This window comes from Chionomys nivalis, chromosome 7 (assembly GCF_950005125.1).
Source record: "Chionomys nivalis chromosome 7, mChiNiv1.1, whole genome shotgun sequence".
Taxonomy (NCBI): Eukaryota; Metazoa; Chordata; class Mammalia; order Rodentia; family Cricetidae; genus Chionomys; species Chionomys nivalis.
This window is the reverse complement of record NC_080092.1, coordinates 96,505,244-96,529,115: the sequence shown is the minus strand read 5'-3', so window position 1 is coordinate 96,529,115 and position 23,872 is coordinate 96,505,244. Positions and strand designations below refer to the sequence as shown.

Below are 23,872 nucleotides of genomic sequence, written 5' to 3'. Positions count from 1 at the left end.
CCCCGGCTGCTGCTTTCTGGTTCCAGGCGAAGGCTGTCAATGGGAAGGAGGAGCAGCTGGAGGCGTGGGCAAGGAGCTGGCGACTCCTATTGGCTGCTGCTTCTTCTGCAGGCACAGCCTCTGCTCCAGGATGGCTTTTTCTAACAAGGACAGATCCATGCCCTCCACACAGGTGAGCAGTCGGGCCTTCACCACAGAACCTCCATCTGGAAAACAGACACAGAGGCATTAGCAGCGATTCCTAGAGAGGCTGCGGCGCTCTACCCATGCTCCCCTGAGCAGTTCCCTCCCGAGGCTCCCCAGGAAGTAGGCAACTTTGTTTCCAGGAGACGCAGAACCACAGGCCCCCTGTGCGCTTCAGGGAGCAGGAAGTTGAACCTCCACATTCAATTCCTTTGCCTTCCAAAAGCCAAGCGCTGAGGAAACACTGGTCTAAGGGGAAGCTCCTTGGCACCCTGGGACCAGTGTCATTGAAAATTGGAGTGAAGAGGAACCATGTTTGATAAATCCAAAGAACTGAGCTCCAAGCAAGGCTAGTCATACAGGGTAAGTCACTCCACCCTGGAAAGGGTTGGAGGCCTACTAGCAGATGTACTGGCCACCTGACATACAATGTCAATTAATGTTCCTGTAATATCAAACATGAAAGACATTGATTGGGGTGCTCACAACAGGCATTTAGATTTTTTTATTTTAAAAATATTTATTTTTTTTGCAGGGTGGTGGTGGCGCACACCTTTAATTCCAGCACTCAGGAGGCAGAGTAGGTGGATCTCTGTAAATTCGAGGCCAGCCTGGTCTACAGAGCGAGTTCCAGGACAGCCAAGACTATACAGAGAAACCCTGTCTCAAAAGACCAAAAAAAAAAACAAAAACAAAAAACCAAAAACCTTATGTTTATGTGGATGAGTGTTCACCTACATGTATGTAGGTGCACAGTGGGGCCTGCAGTAAGAGGGCACTGGATCCCCTGAAATCAGAATTTCAGGTGGTTGTGAGCCACAGTGTGGGTGCTGGGCACTAACCCATGTCCTCTGCAAGAGCAAATACTCTTTTAACTATGGAGCCATCTCTCCAGCCCTTATATTTACTTATATTTTGATTTATTTTATGTGCATGGATGTTATGTCTGCATGCAGGTTATTGTACCATGTGTGTTCCTGGTGCCCCCAGAAGACAGAAGTGGGCATCAGATCCTCTGGGACTGGAGTTATGGATGGTCCTGAACCACCGTGAGTGTTGGGAAGGGAACCAAGGTCCTCTGCAAAGGCAGTGAGTTCTCTGAGTCTCCAAGCCATCTCTCCAGCGCCTATTTACTTTTAGACAGGGGTTTAGCATAGTTCAAGCTGTCCTGGAATTTGCTGAATATCCTAGGGTGACCCTAAATACTTGATCCCCCAGCCTGTACTTCCCAAGTGTTGGGATTACAGGCGCATGTCACCACGCCTGGCTTAGAAAAAGCTTCCTCCTGAGTTCTCATTGCTTCCCAGGAACTTCAGCGAATGCCTCCACGATGTTACTCCATCGATTTTGATCCATTTGAGATAACAGTTCTCTGGCTGAAGTCTAGCCTGACCTTTCTAGTCTAGGCCATTCCCCCACTGAAGACCGTCTGGAGGCAGACTTCAGGTTTCAGCCACCCGCACCGGTCGCCTGTGGACTTGTTTGGGCCTCAGTTTCTAGGTGCTGCTCACAGAGACCTCAGTGTGTGGCCCCATCTTTACCTACTGACAGGTGTTGGCTGCCGACTATCCCCACTCAGGCCTCTGGATGGGATATCTACACACGTCAATCAAACATTCATGCCACCCTGAGAAGCCTGGGGACACATTTAGCTCTAAAGAGTTTGAAGGATCAGCAAGAACAAGACCAGAATCAGATGTTCACAATGTCAAAGTGGAAGGCTGGGAGACTGAAGAGACGGCTCAGTGGTTAAGAGTACTTGCTCTTCTTCCGAAGGACCCGAGTTTGATTCCTAGGCCCATATTAGGTGGCTCAAAAACATCTGTAATCCAGGTCTGGCTTCTGTGGAAACCTGTACTCACACAAACACACAGTAACAATAAATAATTAAAATCAAAACGAACAGCCGGGCGGTGGTGGCCCACGCCTTTAATCCCAGCACTAGGAATTAGAAGCAGGCAGATCTCTGAGAGTTGGAGGCCAGCCTGGTCTACAGAGAGAGTTCTAGGACAGCCATGGCTACACAGATAGAGATACCCTGTCTCAAACCAAAATGAATCAAAGCAAAAACAGAAGGAATGGGAGGAGTTTATTGAGAGCCCTTCCTTAGGATGAACAAGACTCTGATTTGATTGTGAACGCCACTGGGTGGGGAGGGGGTTCTGAAATGAGGGACAGGAGATACTAACCTCAAAACACGATCCTATGACAAATGTTCCCAAACTTCTGCTGTGAAGATTTTCTTAGAGATCTACTTAAATTTCACAGAATTTTAAAAGTGTTTATTTGCTTTATTTAGAAGATTTAAATTTTGGGGTTTTTTTTTGTTGTTGTTTTGTTTTTCGTTTTTCGAGACAGGGTTTCTCTGTGTAGCCTTGGCTGCCCTGAAACTAGCTCTTGTAGACCAGGCTAGCCTCCAACTCACAGAGATCCGCCTGCTTCTGCCTTCAAGGACTGGGATTAAAGGCGTGCACCACCACTGCCTGGTTAGAAGATTTAGAATTTTAGGTTGAGTTTATGTGTGTGTATCTGTGTGTGGACATGTGCCATGAGTGTGGGTGCCTATGAAGGCCCAGAGGGAATATTTGCTCCCCTGGAGCTGGAGTGACTGGTGGCTATGAGCTGCCTGATGTGGATGCTGGGAGCCAGGCTTGGATCCTCAGGGAGAGCAGCGCGCACTCCCAACTGCTGAGCCAGCTCTTGCCCATTACTTTTATTTTTAAGCTCAGCCATCTCGGTTGCTTTATCTTTTCTTGTCTACTTGGGCAACACTTCATTGCAGGTGACAGAGTGGCCACAGAAGGGATGGTTTCCCACCAGTACAATCACCTGTGACCGGCCAGCCAGGTGCTTCTGTTTGTTTTGGATGGGAGGGAGAACATGGGCGTGGACATCCATCAGAAGAAGACAGCTGCCTGTGGCCCCAATCTTAACTGGGGTGGAAGCTGTGAGGTAAACCGGGCAGGATGGGGCTTGCCTAGAATCCGAGCGTTTGCGAAGGTGTGGCTGAAGGAGAACCCATCTCAAACAAGAAATGGAGCTCTTGTCTGGTGTGTGCCCGTCCTGAGCGTGACCTTCAGCACCGCCACAAACACGCATTGAAAACACAAACAAAAAGAGGGGCTGGGGGACGGGCCAGTGGTCAAGAGCACACACTGCTCTTGCAGAGGACCTGAGTTCAGCTCTCAGCACCCACATTACTGCTCACAACCATTTGACTCCAGCTCCAGGGTGACCCAGGCTTCTGGTTTCTATGGGTAACTGCATGTATGTGCACATACCTGTATACAGACAGAAACACACATACATCCGGACAATTAAAAATAAAGTAAATCTTCAGAAGGAAGGAAAGGGCTGGTATAGTACTTGCCTGGCACCCACTGGGTCTAGGCTTTGAGCCCCAGCACCACATAAAACGGACATGGTGGAACACACTTGTGATCCCAGCACTGGGAAGGTAGGGGATCAGGAGTTCAAGGTCATTCTCCAACACACAGCCAGTCTAGTGTACAAGAGAGGTCATCTAAGGATAGTAAAAGCATAACCGCTTGCCTAGCATGCAGGAGGCCCCGGGTTCAAGTCCAGCACACATGCCTGTGAGTAGTACCACTGCTGCCCCGCTGTGTGGAGCACGCTAGTCCTGGCATGTGTACCCCTCAACGACCACATCAGAGGTTGTCCTTGCATAGTTACCCCAACTCCTACCATGTTCCCATCCCCGCCCCACACACTCTTGTGTCCAATCCTTTCCTTTATGCCCTCTGGCATATTGTGTCTCTCCCGGAATCTTTACAATGCTCCAAGCTTTTCTGTGGGATTAGCTAGATCCTGGCATCATCCAGACAAGTGGGTCTTCCCACACTCCCGACTCAGGACCCCACCCCACACTCCCCACTCTGACCCCACACTCCCCACTCCGGCTCCCACCCACGTGCCCCACTGATCTGGAAGGTGAGTCCAGAGTTCGCCCACTGTCAGGTCACGTGGCATGCCTGTCTCCTCCTTCTCACTGATAACCAGTCACACCACCGTTCACCTCTGCTCCAGTTCTACGGCCACACCCACATTGCACCTTGGACTAGTTGTCCCAGAATCCTCCACCTCTGCTGTAGAAACTTTGTTCTTGGCATCTTTCTGCCCTTTTCCTGCACTGCACCTACTGGGACTCCTGGACTTTCTCTCACCTCCTCTGTCCCCTCAGCTGGCCCTAAGTACCTTGGACTAGTTGTCCCAGAATCCTCCACCTCTGTTGTAGAAACTTTGTTCTTGGCATCTTCCTGCCCTTTTCCTGCACTGCACCTACTGGGACTCCTGGACTTTCTCTCACCTCCTCTGTCCCCTCAGCTGGCCCTAAGTACCTTCCTACCGTTTTCCTGATATTGTAGAGATCAGTCTTTGCCTACCAAGATTCCTGCCCAATGCATCAGCCTCCACCCTCCTGGTCCCACCCACGGATGAGCGCAGGAAGCCTGCAGACCTCTGCATGGGCTCCTGCAGCACAAAGACTTCCAAGTCTCCGAGCTCACCGAGCCACTTCCCCCATCTGCTTAGAAACTCTTCCCTTTGTCCCTGCCAGCCTGGACTCAGGCTCTGTGACAGCTACTCAGGCATTCACCAAACATGTAACTCTCCTTCCTCATGCCCCGTGTCTCTCCTAGAAAAGTTCCTTCACCTCTGTGCTGCCACCGCTGAACTGTGGCCCCTTCCTAGCTCTCTTCTCTTCTCTGTTTTTAACTTTTTGAAGGACGGCCTTGCCAAGATGCCCAGGCTGGTCTTGAACTCACGCTGTATCCCTGGCAGGCCTTGAACTTCTTAGGTAGCTAGGGTTACACCATCGGGCCCTCTTGTTGCCAACTACTTGAACACAGGATTGTTGAGTGCTCCTAACACACACATGAAATGTCTACCGAGATGGGTACGCCAGTTGCTCTGATGCGGTCATTGGACAAGTGCTGAAATGTCACCTTGTGCCCCATACTATGCATAGACAATCACCATGTGTCAATTAAACCTTTTTACAGTAGTTTCTGAAAAAGGAGCAATGAGATTTGTGAACTGGCAGTTGCTATGCCAGTGAGACTCACACAATGTGCAATTAGTGTTAAGGACAAAGCAGGGAACCTCAGACTGGCCAGAAACACCTCATGTCCAAAAAGGAACTCCTTGGGACCTTGGGTGGTATCGGGAGGTGTCACATCTTAGGAGCTGATCACACAACTGGTGTGTTCCACACCAGTCTCATGGCAGGCTCTACATGAAAAGTTAAAAAAGTACCGCTCGCTAGCCTTTCCTTTTCCTCAGAGCTTTCACTGGGACACAGGGCACAACACATGTCTGATGGACCTTTGCACCCCAACAGGACTTAAGGCCAGGCCCAGGAAGGTTGAGTGCAATCACAAGTACACCCTCCTGCCCACGTGAGAGGTCATGCCAGGCATGGCCACACTCAGCCTACACAGGACTCTACCTGCTGCTTGGTCTTGAATTCCTCACTCCAGACCAGAGTGGCGTGTATGAAATACTCAGAAAAATGAAAAAAAAAAATTATAAGGAAAAAAAAACCCAAACAGGAGCTGGAGAGCTGGCCTTAAAGAGAATGGTTCCAGTGTGTTTATGCATGCTGAGGCAAACATTAGAGTGTGCACACATACAATAAATACATAATTATTTTAAAAGATAAAAGGTCCTTTGTGTCTCCCTTCAAATCTCTCCCAAATCAATTATGAAGGCAGGAACTCTGACCTTCAAATCTTGAATCTGAGTGAGATAAATGCTTATTAAATCCAATATAATTAAAACCAGCCATTTAATTAATTTCTATATTAAAAGTAATTAAATCTCCTACTTAATTAATGAATTTAATTTATGTATTTCATCCAGAGTTATAACCCACCATCTTTTTTTTTTAAGATTTTATTTTTAATTGTTTGTGTATGTTTGTGCGCGTGTGCATGCGTGGGCACACACACACACACACAAGTGTGAAAGAAGTGACTACAGCACCCTGAAGAGCAGTTAAAGGCAGTTGTGAACTACCAGATATGGGTGCTGGGAAGCAAACCCAGGTCCTCTGCAAGAGCAGCAAGCACTCCGAACTCCACCATCTCTCCAGCCCGTGGATTTTTAAAAGTATAAATTACGAGACATAAGATGTCGATTCAGGGCTGGTGGGCATATTCGGGAAGCCCTAAGTAAACTACCTCACACACAGACCCTCAGAAACCTGTGACTTCGGTCCCTCCCCATGGTGGTACCTCTTCACCGTTCCTCAGCATCACATGGCTGGTCCATTCGAGTCCAGTCAGACCTGTTTCCTGAGAGTCCCTGATATCACAGGCTGATCTGTAAGCATGGCAATCCCACTAGGCCACAGGACAATAGAACAGGGCCAATCCATTCCTCTTTCATTTTTTTTTTTTTTATGCTTTGTGCATTGGCTTGTGTACGTCATGGCACATGTGTGAAACCGGAGGCTGACTTTGGGAGCCAGTCCTCTCTTCCACCTCATTTGAGGCAAGGTCTCTTTGCTCGCCATGTGTGCACCAGTCTGGTCTCTGCTCCCTGACTCCCTGTAGGAACACTGGAATCAGACACCTGTTGAATTCACTGTGTTCTGTGGACTCGAATTCAGCGTCCTCGCATTTATACGGCAAGCACTGAGCTATATCCCAATCCCACATTTTCCTGGTTCTTCTGTTTTGTTTTTGTTTGAGACAGGGTTTCTCTGTGTAGCCTGGTTGTCCTGGAACTCGCACTGTAGATCAGACTGGCCTCGAACTCACAGAGATCCGCCTGCCTCTGCCTCCCGAGTGCTGGGATTAAAGGCGTGCGCCACCACCGCCCAGCCTCAGTACATTCTTGGCTTACACAGAAGACACCCCAGCGGAGGTGTCAGAGTGAAGCAGGCTGTAGGGAGCACACCTTACCCTCCTCATGCTCCAGCTCTCCAAGAACCATGTACAGGAAGCCCACACACGGCTCAAAAGGCTCCACCAACTTCGTGCAGACATGCAGCTGGCACTGATCAGGTCTTTGCTGTGCTGCCAGGGTCACCAGGGAGCGTGTCATGTCGTAGCGGAGCAACCTGGAGAGCAGAGGAGGCGTGAGCATTTCTACTCATAGACAAGCCAACCTCCAAGTTCCATAGAGGAGGCCAACCAATACGTGGAAGTCCATGACTGGCTTCACACTGATCCAAAAATAAAATATAAAGCCACGGACTGGAACAAGGGTTCCCCACTGCCTTACAGATGGGAGGCAACTGCCTGTCAATTTTCTTACTCTGACTTTGAATGTTGTGAATTTTATTTTGAAACAAGGTCTTAAGAGGCCCAGGCCCCTACAGATCCAGTAAGTTCATAGCCCTAGCACAACCCCCAAGCAGTCTGGCTCTGGGTTCAGAGCCAGGGAAAGAAACACACCCTGGAAATGGAACCAGAGCTAGTGGAAGAGACATTTTGTTCCCGAACCTAGAGCCGGAGAAAAAGTCCCCAGACCCTGAAACCAGGACCAAAAGAACGCACTAAGCCCCTAGATTCAGAGCATACCATAGATTTTACCCTGGCCCAAAAATTAGAATCAAAGAGGTAAAAAGAACCAAAGAAAGAAACACAGTTAGGCCCCAGAACCAGAGCCATCTTTGCCCTTGACACAAAACCAGCCAATCCCTGAGCAGGGAAAATGGACCAATCACTGGCAGTTGGGAATTCCCCTCAGGCCTCCTTACATTCTAGGAGGCAGCCAATCCCAAGCCTGGAAGTCTGGAATTCCCCTCACCCCACTAGGGGACAGCCAATCACAAGCCCAGTGCTTGGAATTTCCCCCATATAACCCCCCCCCACACACACACTTTTCACTGCTGGTGGTCTCTTGTGCTGCTCCTGTTGTTATTGTCCCTGCTGCTGCTGAAGCTTCAGCTGGACAGAGGGACCCGAGTTAACTCACAATAAAGACTTTGCTTTTGCACTGGATACGGTCTCCTGGTGATGTTCATCCCTGGCTGGTCTGGAACTCAATATGTAGACCAAGCTGGCCTTGAACTCACAGAAACCCACCTGCCTCTGCTTCCAAGTACTAAATTCAAGGCATGAGCTGCCGTGCCCAGTTTATTTTTTCTCTTTTGAGGCAGTAAATTGCCAAGCTTCTCAGCAGGCCTTGAACCCTGAGATCCTCCCGAGCTAGGGTCACAGATGTGTGTCACCATGCTGGTACCACTTTACTTTCAGGTGACCTGAGACAGGACAATATACAACTAACACAGCATATGTATGTAAGTGTGTACCCGCATCTGCCCAGATGATCACTTACACAGATCCACATGAGAGAGTACAGAGAGGTCACAAACTTATCGATGGTTGTCTGGACAATGATGCTACATGTGATGTTTGCTTTTCTTTACTACTTTGTGGGTTATTTATATTAAAACAATACAGCCACGCACGGTGGTGCACGCCTTTAATCCCAGTACTTGGGAAGCAGAGGCAGGCAGATCTCTGAGTTTAAGGTCAGCCTGGTCTAGCTGGATCATTCCAAGCCAGCTGGGGCTACACAGTGAGAATTTATAATTAGACAAAATAATATTAAAACCATTTTAATTGAGTTTCTTTGGAGGGGAGCTATGTAACCACCCCACCACATGAAGGGATGACCATTCTTACCTGCCAAAAGTTCGCAGCGTGCTTCCGTCGGGAACTTGGCCATCACTGACTTCCCAGGGGAAGTAGTAGATCCCAGGTCTGGGCAGCATCGATGGCATCAGGAACCAAACAGGATGGAGATTTGAAAATTCCTGATAAATCAAGACAACCATAAGACATGAGAAACCAGCCACATCTGGAAGACTAACTCCAGCAGGAAGGGCTGTGCAAGTCTTTGATACGTCATGAGCTCGCAAGCTAACATACAAGCCTGAATCACACCGACACACATACACATGATATATAAACAGGGGAAGTCTGTTACCACAGCAATCTCCATTCTCCATCAGTTTCATAAGGCAGAGGTCTGTAAAGAAACATATACTAGGCAGGAGTGGTGGCCCACACTCTGACCCCAGTACTCGGGAGGCAGAGGCAGGTGAACCTCTGAGTTCGAGGCCAGCCTGGTCTACAGAGTGAGTTCCAGGACAGCAGGGCTACAAAGAGAGACCCTGCCTCAAAACACCCCCCACAAAAGATGCATAAGTGTGCTCTATCTTTGTGGGCTGCAGAGTTTCTACTGTTGCTCACGTTGGCCATCTCATTTTTATTTTATGTGTGTGAGTGTTTTGCCTGCATGTATGTCTGTCCACTAAGTATGAGCAGTGCCTGAGGAAGCCGGGAGAGGGGGAAGGATCTGCTGACATTTGTTTTTTTTTGATCTGCTGACATTTGTGAACCACCATGGGGGTGCTGGAAATCTAACCCAGGTCCTCCTCTGCAAGAGTAGCCAGAGCTCTTAACTGCTGAGCCATAGGTAAAACAAACAAAAGAGCCTGACTCGTTCTAATCAAACACTGGCTACAAGCTGGTAACCTTGGCAGCTTGTGCCTTTAATCCCAAAAGGTCCCATATGCAGCATGCAGCTAGAATGTAGCTCAGTTGGTAGAGAGCTGCAGCCGAGCGTGGTTTGGATCCCCAGCACTGCATAAAAGTTATCCATCCCAGAACCGCTTCTTCATGTCATTCTTTACATGTGTACATGTGTCTTACTTGTATGTATCTGTGGACCACTTGTATGCCTGCTGCCTATGTAGTTACAGATGTCTGCGAGCTGCCGCGTGAGTGCCGAGAATCTGAGCCCTCTTCGAGAACAGTGAGTCCTTTACTTTTTGTTTGTTCGTTTTATGAGACAGGGTTTCTCTGTATAGCTTTGGAGCCTGTCCTGGAACTTGCTCTGAAGACCAGGCTGGCCTCGAACTAACAGAGATCCGCCAGCCTCTGCCTCCTGAGTGCTGGGATTAAATGTGTGTGTCACCACTGCCCAGCCAATAAGAGTTCTTAACCACTGACCTATCTCTCTAGGTCCTCATCTTCATTTTTTTAAAATTTATTTTTACTTATGTGTGTGTATGTGCAGGTGTGCATGCTTATGGGGGCTAGAAAAGAGTCAATCTCCTGGGATGAGAGTCTCAGGCAGTTGTGAGCCACCTGACACGGGTGGTGGGAACTGAACTCAGGTCCTCTGCAAGAAAGAGCAGTCTCTCCAGCCCATGGACATTTTCTTTGAAAGACTGGGTTTCACTCTGTGGCCCTGGCTGGCTTCTAACTCCTGGCCCAGCTGCCCAACTGCTGGCATTTAGAGAGTGCATGACTATGCAGCTCCGTGGACCTTCCGATCTCAGATTTAGAGAGCCTGTAAATTAAGTCACTCTGTGGCATTCTATTGCAACAGCCCTCAGCAGGTAACATAATGTCACTTATGATGCCAGATGAGATTCCAGATGAGCAAAACATCTGATAAAGGGCAATAAAGGACAACAGTAAAACCATGAAAAGGAACGTAGGTCAGACAGGAGTGTTTCGTCAACCTTCAGTTACCTTAACCGTAATTCTCCTGTGCATGTCCTTATTTTTGGGAGATTCTTAGATATTTGTAAGCAAAGGAGGACCTCCACGTTTCCTCAAACAGCTCCAAAGGGGAGGGAATAAACAAAGCTGACCGGCAGGTGATCGGCAAAGCAACAGTGACAAAACGTTAACCAGGGAATCTGGGTGAAAGGGGAGCTGCTTCTTTGATCCCTATCAAGATTCCTGAGTGTGCAAAAATGAAAATCCACACGTGGGGGTCAGACAACAGGACTCACCACAACCAACAGAACCCAGTCTGAGGTTGGCCCATCGTGCCACACTGGGTGGCAGTGGCCTAGCTTTAGCCTTTATTTCCCCTTGTCCTTCCTCTGGCTCATGATCAACCCAGTGTCTGTAGCCGAGAGCTCTTCCTGATTCTCAAACAAGTTTTATTCAGTTATTTTCAGACAAAAACCATAGAGCTCTAGCTGGCCTGCAACACACAACATTATGCAGTAGACCAGGCTGGCCGTGAACTTACAGTGCTCTCCCTGCCTCTGCCGCCTGACAAATTTTTTTTATGATAAATAGCATTTATTGTTGGTGTATGTGCAGGTATATGCTTGCCACAGCACACAATGGAGGTCAGAAAACAACCTCATGGAGTTGGTTCTCCTCTTTCAAACCTTTATGTGGGTTCTGGGGCTTGACCTCAGGCCTGTAGGCTTGCATCTTCAGGAGGCAAGAGCCTTTATCCACTGAGCCATCTTTGATGTGGGAGGTCCTTCTGTCTATGTGTTACTTTTTTGGTTAATGAATAAAGAAGTTTCTTTCAGCCAATGGCTTAGCAGAATATAGCGAGGCTGGAAGAGACATATATAGAGAGAGTGGGCGGAGTTGAGTGAGAAGCCATGTAGCTGGCATAGACACTGGAACTTTACCTGCTAAGCCACAGCCTTGTGGCGATACACAGATTAATAGAAATGGGCTAAATTAAGATGTAAGAGTTAGCCAATAAGAAGCTAGAGCTAATGGGCCAAGCAGTGATTTGATCAATACAGTTTCTGTGTGGTTATTTCAGGGCTGAGCAGCCAGAAACAAGCAGCTCTCCTATAACAAATTAGCGCTCCAACGTGTGCTAGCTAAATCCACATAAAACCCGAGAGGGCTTGTAAAGGAATTCTAGACACTAAAAAACAAAGTTTAGCCATATATTTTTTTTCGGATGGGCTCTGCTTGCTGGTGGCATGCTGCAGCTCCTTTAAGAGAGGTCTTCTTGATTTAGCCTGGCTATACTCTGCTAAGCCATTGGCCGAAAGCAACTTCTTTTTTTTTTTGGTTTTTCTTTTTTTTTTTTTTTTTGGTTTTTCGAGACAGAGTTTCTCTGTGGCTTTGGAGCCTGTCCTGGAACTAGCTCTGTAGACCAGGCTGGTCTCGAACTTACAGAGATCCGCCTGCCTCTGCCTCCCGAGTGCTGGGATTAAAGGCGTGCGCCACCATCGCCCGGCCTTTTTTTTTTGGTTTTTCGAGACAGGGTTTCTCTGTGGCTTTGGAGCCTGTCCTGGAACTAGCTCTTGTAGACCAGGCTGGTCTCGAACTCACAGAGATCCGCCTGCCTCTGCCTCCCGAGTGCTGGGATTAAAGGCGTGCGCCACCACCGCCCGGCAGCAACTTCTTTATTAACCAATAAAAACAACACATAGACAGAAGGACCTCCCACATCACATCTTGTCAGCCCAATGTGAAGTTTTTCTTTTCTAGACTTTACCAGACTGTTTCTTTTTTTTTTTTTTTTTTTTTTGGTTTTTTTTTTTTTTTTTTTGGTTTTTTCGAGACAGGGTTTCTCTGTGGTTTTGGAGCCTGTCCTGGAACTAGCTCTTGTAGACCAGGCTGGTCTCGAACTCACAGAGATCCGCCTGCCTCTGCCTCCCGAGTGCTGGGATTAAAGGCGTGCGCCACCACCGCCCGGCTCAGACTGTTTCTTTTTTTCCAAGTCCCTTCTACTTTAGATATTTTCAAATAGCTCTTTGACAGTAGTGTCTTCCTCCTCTACCACTAACATAGATTTCTCTATAGCCCTGTTCACTCTACACCTCCACAGTGATCCTTTTCTTCACTGCGGTTTACTAAACAATCAGATTTCAAAGAGTTTGGTCTGTTTTTTGTTTTCGTCTGTTTCGCTCACCAGATTATCATCCCATGAGGCAGGGGTTCTGATGGCTACGTCCTTTGCGTCTTCCAGTTTCTGGGATATTATTAAATATGATGGATGACTGGGTTCATGGAGAGGATGAAAACTGAAACCACCCACCCATACCTGCTGAGCACTGATCTAAAGCCGTACCTTACTATTCATGTGAACGAAATCTGCCAGAACTCTGCCTTCGTCAGCATTTCTAGTTCTGCCTGGCCTGCCCAGCCAGGTGGACGGTTTCAACATTAGCAGCCAGTCTGACCTCTGAATACCTTGTCACTTCCCATTTTGTACTGTCATTCTTTTGTTGTTGTTTTGAGACAGGGTCTCATGTAGCTTTGGTTGGCTTGGAACTCACTCTGTAGACCAGGATGGTTTGGAAGGGACAGAGATCCCACCTGCCTCTGCCTCCCGAGTGCTGGGACTAAAGGCTTCACCGCCACCCCCAATCTGTATTGTGATTCTCACATAATTCTTACTGTAATTAAGACCCAGAGCTGCTGTAAACTAAATTTACAGTTCTCTGCAACTCAGGTTGGTCTTGAACTTGTGATCCTCCCGTCTCAGTGTCTTGAGTAGCTGAGATTCCAGGCCTGTACCAACAGGCCAGGTCAAATTTCCAATTGTCACTATTTGACCAGATCGTCCCCTCTCTGAGAGTCTGCCAAAGGTTTACCATGGAATGGTCCCTTTTTACCCCATTAAGCAATAACTTCAACCTTGGTTTTATCTTATCAATTACTTTTGCAGAGTATATTTTGAGATATAAGCTTTTGACAAGTGGAACACAATTCTCAATAACCAAACTAAATGAAGTATCAGTGCCTTGAAAACAGCCTCAGTGACAGAGGCTTGCGCAGGCCGACTGGAGCCTGAGCCGAAAGTACAAGCAGCCACAATGATATAGTCTTTACTTAAAATTTTTAGCATTTTGCTCTTTTGAATTTATAAATATTGTGGGGCTGGGGTATGTAGCTCAGAGGCCCATCTCCTGCCCCAAGAGAAAAAAGCAGTGCTTTAAAATATTGAATTTGGGGGGGCTTCCTTAAATTTTGTTTTCAAGATAAATCCTTCATTGACTGTATTCATCCGAGGTAATGTTAATGTAAATGGGTCTTAAATATGTTGTTACAAGGGCAAGTTAGAGAGCCATAACAGACTGTAGCTCTCCCACGTGGCATGAAGTCGAAAGACCGCTAAATTAAATGAAGACAGTGCATCTTATTTAGCATTTAAAAACGTTTGGAAACAGGTCAACACACAACCCAGGCTGCCCTCAAACTCTCTGCACAGCTGAAAATGGCCTGGACTCCTAGATCCTCAAACCTCAACCTGGAATTACAAACCTGTGCCACCGTGCCCAGCCTATGGGATGCTTGGGGAGCAAGTCTTGGGCTCTGGGCATGCTAGATTAGCACAATGTAAACTGTATCTCCAGCCGACCACTTAGCACTTCTTGCTTTGGGAAACAGGGTTTCTCTGTGTAGCCCTTGCTGTGCTGGTACTCTCTTCTATAGACCAGGATGGCCTTGAACTGTGCTGGGAGTCAAAGCTAGTACCACCACGCCCCCGCAACTTTGCGCTTTTTAAGGAATAAGAACTAAAAACCAAATTGGCGAAAACTGGCTGTCCTGGAGGCTAAGAAACTCTTTGTTATAAGTCGTACATTGGAGCTTTGCAAGCGTACAATTACATTTTTGATGATGATGATAAAGCAAACCAAAGTCTGGTTTCAAAACTTCTAGGCAAGCCGGGCGATGGTGGCGCACGCCTTTAATCCCAGCACTCGGGAGGCAGAGGCAGGCGGATCTCTGTGAGTTCGAGACCAGCCTGGTCTACAGAGCTAGTTCCAGGACAGGCTCCAAAAAAAAGCCACAGAGAAACCCTGTCTCGAAAAACCAAAAAAAAAAAAAAAAAAAATTCTAGGCAAGCCGGGCGGTGGTGGCGCACGCCTTTAATCCCAGCACTCGGGAGGCAGAGGCAGGCGGATCTCTGTGAGTTCGAGACCAGCCTGGTCTACAAGAGCTAGTTCCAGGACAGGCTCCAAAACCATAGAGAAACCCTGTCTCGAAAAAACAAAAAAAAAAAAAACCAAAAAAAAAAACCAAAAAAAAAAACCTTCTAGGCAGGTTACGAGGAAAACGGCTTGGACTACTAAACAAAGAGAAACACGTCCCGTTCCCTCCCAATCTACATTCTTGTCCGCTGATAAACCGCAAAGCTTCCCAAGAGCCCCAAGCCTCCACAAGCCGCCAAAATTTTTAACCAACAGTAATGAACCTTCTCCCGAACGTGACCTTTGTCCTGGTCCCCTTTTGCTCCGATTTGGGTGGATTCCAGGAAAACCAACACGTTCCCTCTACTAGCCTCCTCAACCCGCCCTAGGCCCTTGTCACCCCTTCCCCTCCTCGCTTGCGGGGAGACTTAAGCGAGACGACCCCAAAGCCTGGAACTAGGCGAGTCCCCACGGCGCAGGCGCAATCCCGCCCCTCAAAGCCCTGGCCAATCCGCGGCGCGCGTCTCCTTTCGGCCCGGAGAGATCACGTGAGCCCGGAGTGGCGACGCCCGCTAGCGCCCCGCTCCTCTCCCTGCTCCGCAGCTATTAATTGACCTTCTACCTTGGTCTCCTTGACGAAGAGCGGCTCGGGGACTTCCCCTGGCCCGCGGCAGGGGATTCGTCCGTCCGGCGGGCGGTCCCGGCTTCCGTGATCACTGCCGGTCACGCGGCGAGTGGCGGCGAGGACGGGGCGTGGTGGAGCCGGCGGGGCGGGGCCTCGGCGGCCTCGGCCAAGCTCTTAGGGCCGGCACTGCGCCACGGCAGCACATCTGCGTCGTCGTCTTTTTGGCGTCTGTCACTTCTGTCGCCACCTCCTCTGCCACCAACCCTGGCCGCCACCATGAACCCCGACCTGCGCAAGGAGCGGGCCGCCGCCACCTTCAACCCCGAGCTGATCACGAACATCCTGGATGGCAGTGCGGAGAACACTCGGCGCCGCCGAGAAATCGGTGAGGCCGGAGCGTCAGGCCTCCCTCCTCTCCAGAACCTGATGGAAGACCCCTGTGGATGAGAACTTGGGGTCCCTGGAGTTTAGGGGAAGCCGGGACTCCCTACTTAGGAGGGGACAGCCCTCCGTTCTAATCTGCTGGGATTCCGGGAGGGTGAATGCTGTTTCTCTTGATGTCATTTAACTTCCTTGCAGAGAACTTGATTCTGAACGACCCGGACTTCCAGCATGAAGATTATAACTTCCTCACTCGCAGCCAGCGATACGAGGTGGCTGTTAAGAAGAGTGCCAGCATGGTGAAGAAGATGAGAGAATTTGGCATCTCAGATCCTGAAGAAATCATGTGGTTTAAAAAGTAGGTGCTCGATAACACCGTAGTGCAAGTCCATACTACAGCTGCAGTTTGGGGAGGCCTTTTTAATCTTAAATGGTGTTTGAAGGCTCAAATTGAACGTTTCATGATTCAATTTTATGTGTGAAAAATAATATTACTTTTTTTGTGTTAAAGATTTATTTATTGGGGCTGGAGAGATGGCTCAGAGGTTAAGAGCACTGACTGTTCTTCCAAAGGTCCTGAGTTCAATTCCTAGCAACCATATGGTGGCTCACAGCCATCTGTAATGGGGTCTGGTGCCTTCTTCTGGCCTGCAGACATACATGGAAGAATGGTATATATATATACACACACATACATATTTTTAAAAAAAGATTATTTATTATGTGTACAGTGTTCTGGCTGCCTGTGTGCCTACACTCCAGAAGAGGGCACCATATCTCATTACAGATGGCTGTGAGCCACCATATGGTTGCTGGGAATTGAACTCAGGACCTCTGGAAGTAAAGTCAGTGCTCTTAACCTCTGAGCCATCTCTGCAGCCCAAAATAACATTACTTTTGCATCAAAGTCTTTCAGTGGGATATTTGTAAAATGCTAATATGAATGGATATGCTCGTTTGTATCTCATTTTTTAAAAGTTTAAGGGTTGAGGGGGTTACTCAGTGGGTAGAGGAGCTTGCCATCCAGCCTAATGATCCGAGTTCAATCCCCAGGACCCACATTAAAGAAAGAATCACAGATTGTCCTCTGACCTAATTACTAGAGATGGCCTTCGTGTACCCTTCCACACACAGTAGAATTAAATTTAAAATGTAACTTAAAAAATTCTTTTGAGCCAGGGTGATGGTAGTTCACATCTTTAATTCCAGCGCTCAAGAGGCAGAGGCAGGCTGATCTCAGAGTTCGAGGCCAGCCTAAACTACAGAGCTAGTTCCAGACTACAGAGAAACCCTATCTCAGAAAAAAAAAAAAAAAGACAAGACAAATAAATAGTAATAAAAATTATTTTGTTTCAGACACCCCAGTCACAGTTATTTAATGCAGAATGAGCTTGCACTTTGTGAGAGAGCTGCCTGTGCCGGGGTGTGGCTCAGTGGGACAGAGGTTGCCAGGTAGTCACAGGTCCAGGGTTTGATCGTCAGCACTGAAGGCAAGGGAAGAAAGGCCTACTGATTTTCTGACAAACATTGTAGTTGCAAGACCAGATATTTAAATATTTTGGAATAATAGTAAATTTGTTTTTCTATAGTGTGTACCTCGGGTATAAAGTAATGGGAAATGTGAGAGAGGATGAACAACATGTCAGGTGTCAGAATGAATCTGATATTCTAAATCACATTGTAAGAACCCAGCATTGTGGAATGTAGTGTAGCGTCCATTACGTCCTGTGCATAATCCTGCCGTCGTCCTGTTGCTGGGGAGCTGGTCCTTTTCTCTCTCACTGTTACACTTTGCTTTTCAGCTATTCATAGAGACTCTTTTCTCCCTTAGCCTTAACGGGCACACATTTTGTGCCATCTCTGATGCTTATCTTTTATTTCTGGGTTTTTACATTGTACAGGAACTCCAGTGTTCTCATCAATAAAAGTAAAATTGGGAGGCTGGAGATTACCACAGCAGTAGAGCCCTTGCCTAGGTGCCTGGCATGCACAATTACCTCGTTCAGTCCCTAGCATCACCAAATAAATAAATAAAAATGAGATGAAGGGACTGGGAAGATGACTAAGAGGCTCAAACGAGCGGTTGCTTTTCTAGAGGTCCCAGCAACCACATGGTGGCTCACAGCCGCTGTCATGGGACCCAGCGTCCTCTTCTGGCCTGCAGGTGTACTTGCAAACAGAACGTTCTTGTACGTAAATAACTTAATTAAATAGAAGAAGAAAGAAAAATTTGGACCAGAAGTATAGCTCACTTTTACCTGGTATGCTCCAGGCCCTATGTTAAATCTACAGTGCCTGAGCAACAACAGAAAGTTTGGTTTTTGGGATAAGTGGGCCTGAAACTCACTATGTAGTACAAACTGGCCTCCAACTCCAAGTAATCCTCCTGCCTCAGTTTCCTAAGTGCTGGGGTTGCAGGTATGAGCCACCCTGCCTGTCTTAAAGAGATTAAATTTTATTAAAACTATGTTTTCAAGAACTGATGTAAATGATTGCAAGTCCTGCCCTTCCTCCTTCCTTCGTGCTGCGTGTACAGTGCAGCCAGTGCTCCTGACTTGATTTGGTCATTACTGTGACAGTGAGTGATTTGCTTTCCCCTTAAAGACTTTCTCACACCTCCAGTCAATCGTACTAATCAGAAATAACTTGTATAGTGCATGGTGACAAGTGCCTGTAATCCTACCCGTGGGAGGTGGAGGCAGATCAAGGTCACCTTGTGTGTCTGTCCAGTTTGAGGACAGTCTGAGCTACAATTAAACTCTTTTGTGTTTAGTTTGGTGACCCAAATGAGAACACTCACCAACTTGCAAATAATCATTTTTGTTTATAAATTTTGTAATTTGTGGGATTTGGGAGCACAGTAAATCCTAGGAAAGAGTTAGAAAGTGGACTATGTTGGATCTACAAACTTGAAGATTGCTGAGATTTTATACCTTCTCAAAGCAACATAAAAGAGAAACGTTGCTTGTTTGTTCTGTCAGTGGGTGATACAGCATGTTTCGTAACCTGTGTTGGAGTGCAATGTGCAGCCAGACAAGAGTGAGGTCACAGAGGCCTAGAGCAGAGTCCTTGCTGTGGGCCATGCCTCCTTTTCAGATGAAATAGCAGCGATAAGTTTCAATGCCCTGTATTAAGGAGATCAGTACAAGGTAGCGGAGGAGGCCGGAAGCTGGTCTCGGTAGTGCCTGGAGTCAGGCCTCTGTGAGCTCCTGTATCTTGAGTTCTGACTGGAACTCACGGCAGGATTTTATGTGCCATTAAGAAAAACTTAGCATTATTCCATTTTGCCTGGTTCCATATCACTTTTGTAGATGGCTTATTTTGTCTTTGTGTGGACTAGGTTGCAAGTCTGTTTCATCTGGTAATAAAAATTTAGGAAGGAACCCAAAACTTACCATGTATTGTAAAATACATCAGATAAACAAAACGTGGGAGGAATCTAGAATTGACGAAGCAGAGGGATTTCTGAGGATTCAGGGCGTTTATTGGTCTCTTCATTATGTATTTATTACTTTGTCTTTTTTCTTTTTCTTGTTTTTTTGTTTTTTGTTTTTCAAGACAATTTCTTTGTATAACAACCCTGGCTGTCCTGTAACTCACTCTGTAGACCAGGTTGACCTTGAGCTCAAAGCTCAGGGATCTGCCCGCCTGCCTCTGCCTACTGAACCCTGGGGTCAAAGGCATGCACCACCACCACTCAGCTGTTTATTCTTAAAATGGTCTCTTTTATGTCTTGTTTGGGGACTTCTTCCTTTTTTCTTTTTCATTTTTTTTTAAGAATGTATTGTTACTTTACAAAGTTGATATTTTAAAGAAATAGTGTGTGTGGATGTTCTGCGTACACATATGTCTGTACACTAATTGTCTGTACACTAATTATCTGTATACTAATTGCCTGCCTGGTTCCTGAGGAGACCAAAAGCAGTGTGGGATCTGCAACTGGAGTTACAGATGGTTGTGAGCTGCCATGTGGGTGCAGGGAATCAAACCCAGGTCCTCCGAAAGAGCAGCCAGTGCTTTTAACCACTGAGACCCCTTTCGTCTCCTTGCTCTAGAGACAGGGTCTTACCCTGTAGCCCACGCTGGCCTGGGACTTTTGGAAAACTTCTGGCCTCAGCTTGTTGAGTGCTTTTGACTACATCATTTGCTATGAAAAGAAAATGTTAAGAGTGACAGTTGGGGTTTTTAAAGCTGGCTTCTTGGAGCTGGTTAAGGTGTAGAGCTCTGTTAACAGAACACTTGGTTGTGTCTGAGTCCTGGGCTCTGTCCCGGGTCCCTCTGAATTCATTACTGAAGTCTGATTTCTTGACAAGCACCTGCAGGGGGAATAAACATCACTAAAGTATAGTTTTTCAGATTTTTTATTCCTTGTTTTGTTGTGTTCTGATCAGGACAGGGTCTTCCTTTGTAGCCCAGACTTTCCCTCTCTCCTCGCCCCGACCCCCGCCTCAGTTCTGAGTGTTTGGATTCTCAGGTGTGCAAAATCTCCAGCTACAGACTTTGTTCTTCAGTTATATTTCAGGTGGTCTGGGCAAGGGGGAAACAACAGAAATTTTCATTAAGGAAACATAGGCGTTTGTGTCCTACTTGTTCCCTCCTCTGTCATGGCAGGGTCTCACTGTAGACCTGGCTAGCCTGGAACTCACTGTGCACACCGTGCTGTCTTTGCTCTCTGAGCAGTCCGCAGGCTCTGCCTTCTGAGTGCTTGGCTCATAGGGTAGCGTTGTCACACCCAGCTCCTCTCGTGTCCTAAAGCTGCCTCTGTGTTAATATCTTTATACCTTCATCTCCCAGTTTTCAGAGTGTTTACTAAGGCGCTCAGCCTTTTCAGTTCCCTTGTGCTTTTCAGTTCCCTCGTGGAAATGTGGGTGTGTTACATAGTCACCATTTTTGGCTCCCCACTTAGACCTTATTTCTCAGAAATTCCTGTGTTTCCTTTTTCCATGTGCGCACACGCACTCATGGAAGTGGGAAGTGTGTGATAGCGATGGTTTTAGTGAGACTCAGAAGCCTGCTGGGATGTCGTGCCAGTCTTCCCTGGAGGGTGACTTAGGCATTTGTCTCCAGGCTTTTAGTTCCCTTTTCTGTTCGTATCCCCTCCAGCTTCCTGTCTGTTCTACTTCGTAGCATCTTCAAACTTAAGGTCCTCCTTCTGTTTCTCTGAGGTAACAGGCATGTGCCACACCAGTTTCACCCAGTTTAAAATAATAGTTAATAAATATGACGTTACAGAAATCAGAGACAGAGGCATTCATTATTTGGGGCTTTATCATCATCTATGTACTTACATTGGCTAGTCAGTTATCTCATAGTCATTTGGACCTTTGGTCCTAGCATACCCAAAAAATGTTTTATTTGTTTTGCTGGGCAGTGAGTGTAGTGCCTTCTCCATGCTAAACTAAGCACCTACCCTAGCTGGAAAGTGATCTCTGTGCCCTGACCACACTACTGAAACCATTGACCTCGGAGCAAACGCTCACTGAACAACACCCATTAACCTTCCCCAGGACAGAGGACACAGAAGTCACTCCCTCTGCCAGACTCTGTAATCACATTGGCTCCTTTGGGTTGATTGGCAGTGTCAGTCCCAAGAGCATCCATATGGAAAGTGTCTCAGAGTGGCTGTGACTGATGGGAAGCTGAAGAGTCTGGCTGGTTGTGCAGTGTTATTGTGGGAATGAAGCAGTAGGCAGTTACTGTGTTTGCTGTTGTTGCTGCTTTTAAGGTGCTGGCCCCTCTGGAATGACAGTCTTCCTTTCCTACTGTAGCCCATGCTCTGCTCCTTGTGAAGCTCAGTGTCTCCTGGGTGACACCTCTTCCAGTTACCCCTGAGAAGACATCAGAGTCACTTAAGTGACAGTGCCTTTGTACTTAAAGTTCTTCGGGTGCACACCTGGCCAAAATGCAAAACAGACCCCTAGGAAGTCCATGGCAGGCACAGCCCTGACTGGTGCGCTCAGTTTGTGTTTTCTATGTTCTGTTTGACGTGAAGGTGATTGCGGACTGGATTTCAGGGCCAAGTGCAGTTCCCTTAATCTGAAGCGATGTTCACTGGCCATTGGGGGCAATTTTTTTTTTTTTTTTTTTTTTTTTGATTTTTCGAGACAGGGTTTCTCCGTAGCTTTTGGTTCCTGTCCTGGAACTAGCTCTTGTAGACCAGGCTGGCCTCCAACTCACAGAGATCCGCCTGCCTCTGCCTCCCGAGTGCTGGGATTAAAGGCGTGCGCCACCACCGCCCGGCTTGGGGGCAATTTTTAAATCATTTCCACTAGATATCCTGGAGACCTTCAGAGATCCACGGTCCTGCCCTGCAATACGTACTTATTCATCAGGGCGTGTGTTTAGGTTATCCAGGCAGACTGTATTCTTTTGAACACTGCCTGGCCCATTAGTTCCAGCCTCTTATTGGCTAGCTCTTACATATTGATCTAACCCATTTCTAATATTCTGTGTAGCACCACAAGCTGACTTACCAGGAAAGATCTTAACCTGCGTCTGTCTGGAGTGGGAGAATCATGGCGACTGCCTGACTCGGCTTCTTTCTCCCAGCATTCTGTTGTGTCTACTCCGCCTACCTAATTTTCTGTCCTATCAGGGGCAAGCAGTTTTCTTTATTAATTAACCAATGAAAGCAACAAATAAATACAAGACCCACCTCCATCATTTCCCCTTTTTCTGTTTAAACAAAAAAGAAAGGCTTTCACTTTAACATAGTAAGATTACATATAACAAAACAGTTATCAAGCAAGAATTACAGTTGCAATATTTATATCTATTTTATTCTTTATCATAACTAAGGAAAACTATAACTATCACTAACCATTCTTCAACTCCATCAAAGACTCCAGAAGGATATAATATTACCTAAGCAAACAAGAAATCCAAAACTCTAGAAATGACAGAGACATCTCGCTGCCTGTACAGTCACCCAAAGTTCCTCTGTACTGTTGGGGCATCCATCTTCGGCCTACAGGCCCATAGTATCCAGCAGACATTTCCAAGAAGCAGGAAATTCCAAAGACAGTTCAGTCACTTTCTGCTGTGTCCTGCAGAATGTCTCGTAGACTCTTTCATAGGTCAGGAACCCGAAAGATCATCTCACCTTTTGGCAAGTTCAGCAGTCTTCTCTCTGCGGGTTCTTCGTGTCCAGTTTATGCAACAGTCCAGGCAAGTGCAGTTTCTTGCCCAAATGGCTATCAAACTCCTTAAGGAACCTCTTCGATGCCCATCTTCCTCTTGAAGTAGATTGGTGCTGCCAGAAGCAGACATGTCTCATTGTCATGAAAAGCCCTAAATTATTAAAACATTAAATGCCATATTCTGTAGTCTTTGAAAGATATGAAGAATGCCTATCCAACTGAAATATATCTCTATATATCTAGAAAATCTAACTAACATGACTACAAGCTTTACTATTATTGATGATTATCCATCAACAACCTATATTTCCTATTATACATTTTTAAATGAACTACACAATCACAATACCTTAATATCAGAAATACATATAACAAAATTGACCTTAAAATCCAAACCAATGCAAATTATTCATATCTATATCATATCCCCCTTTAAATGTAAAAGAACATTTATAAACAATGTTTGGGAACATGGGCGCAGTTTATTCTCTCCAAACTGCTTCCTGCTGAGGAGCTGGCCCATCCTGCACCAGAGGAAGACAGGAGGACTCTGCCCTGGGGTGCAGAGAAGAGCTGCTCCCTAAGAGCCTGTGCTTGGCTTTTTACACAGCAAACGGTGGAGGCTACATTTAGTTTAATAAACGGGGTCCTCAATTTTCTACTCTTCATCCTCAGGGCCAAGATTTTTGTTTGGTTGTGGGGCTGGCAAGATGGTTCAGGGTACTTGCTGCCAAGCTTGACAAATGGGGTTTGATTTCCGGAACCCGAAGATGAAAGGAGAGCAGTTGTTGCCTCTGACTTTCACGTGCCTCCTTCCTCGTCATGGCACACGCTAATGACAGGCTAACGAGAGTGAGTGTGGGTGCA

The 23,872-nt window shown here is 46.9% G+C and overlaps 2 protein-coding genes across 4 annotated transcripts in view; one reads left to right on the top strand and one right to left on the bottom strand.

Annotated features, from left to right (window-relative positions):
* Ten1 (TEN1 subunit of CST complex) lies at positions 1-15,630 on the bottom strand. Its single transcript, XM_057774709.1, has 4 exons — positions 15,483-15,630; positions 8,841-8,971; positions 7,110-7,267; positions 1-206 (listed from the first exon to the last, which is right to left on the bottom strand). The coding sequence occupies exons 2-4, from the start codon at positions 8,936-8,938 to the stop codon at positions 37-39; spliced, it is 426 nt and encodes a 141-aa protein (XP_057630692.1). The 5' UTR covers positions 8,939-8,971; positions 15,483-15,630; the 3' UTR covers positions 1-36.
* Acox1 (acyl-CoA oxidase 1) overlaps positions 15,467-23,872 on the top strand; it is a 27,580-nt gene continuing 19,174 nt past the window's right edge. The window contains exons 1-2 of one of the 3 annotated variants that reach the window (XM_057774707.1): positions 15,467-15,870; positions 16,065-16,224. In XM_057774707.1, the coding sequence (XP_057630690.1) occupies positions 15,762-15,870; positions 16,065-16,224 (269 nt within the window). In that variant the 5' untranslated portion in view covers positions 15,467-15,761. Of the gene's footprint in view, positions 15,871-16,064; positions 16,225-23,872 lie in introns of those variants that run through there. The other 2 variants (XM_057774706.1, XM_057774708.1) reach the window with 2 other exon arrangements.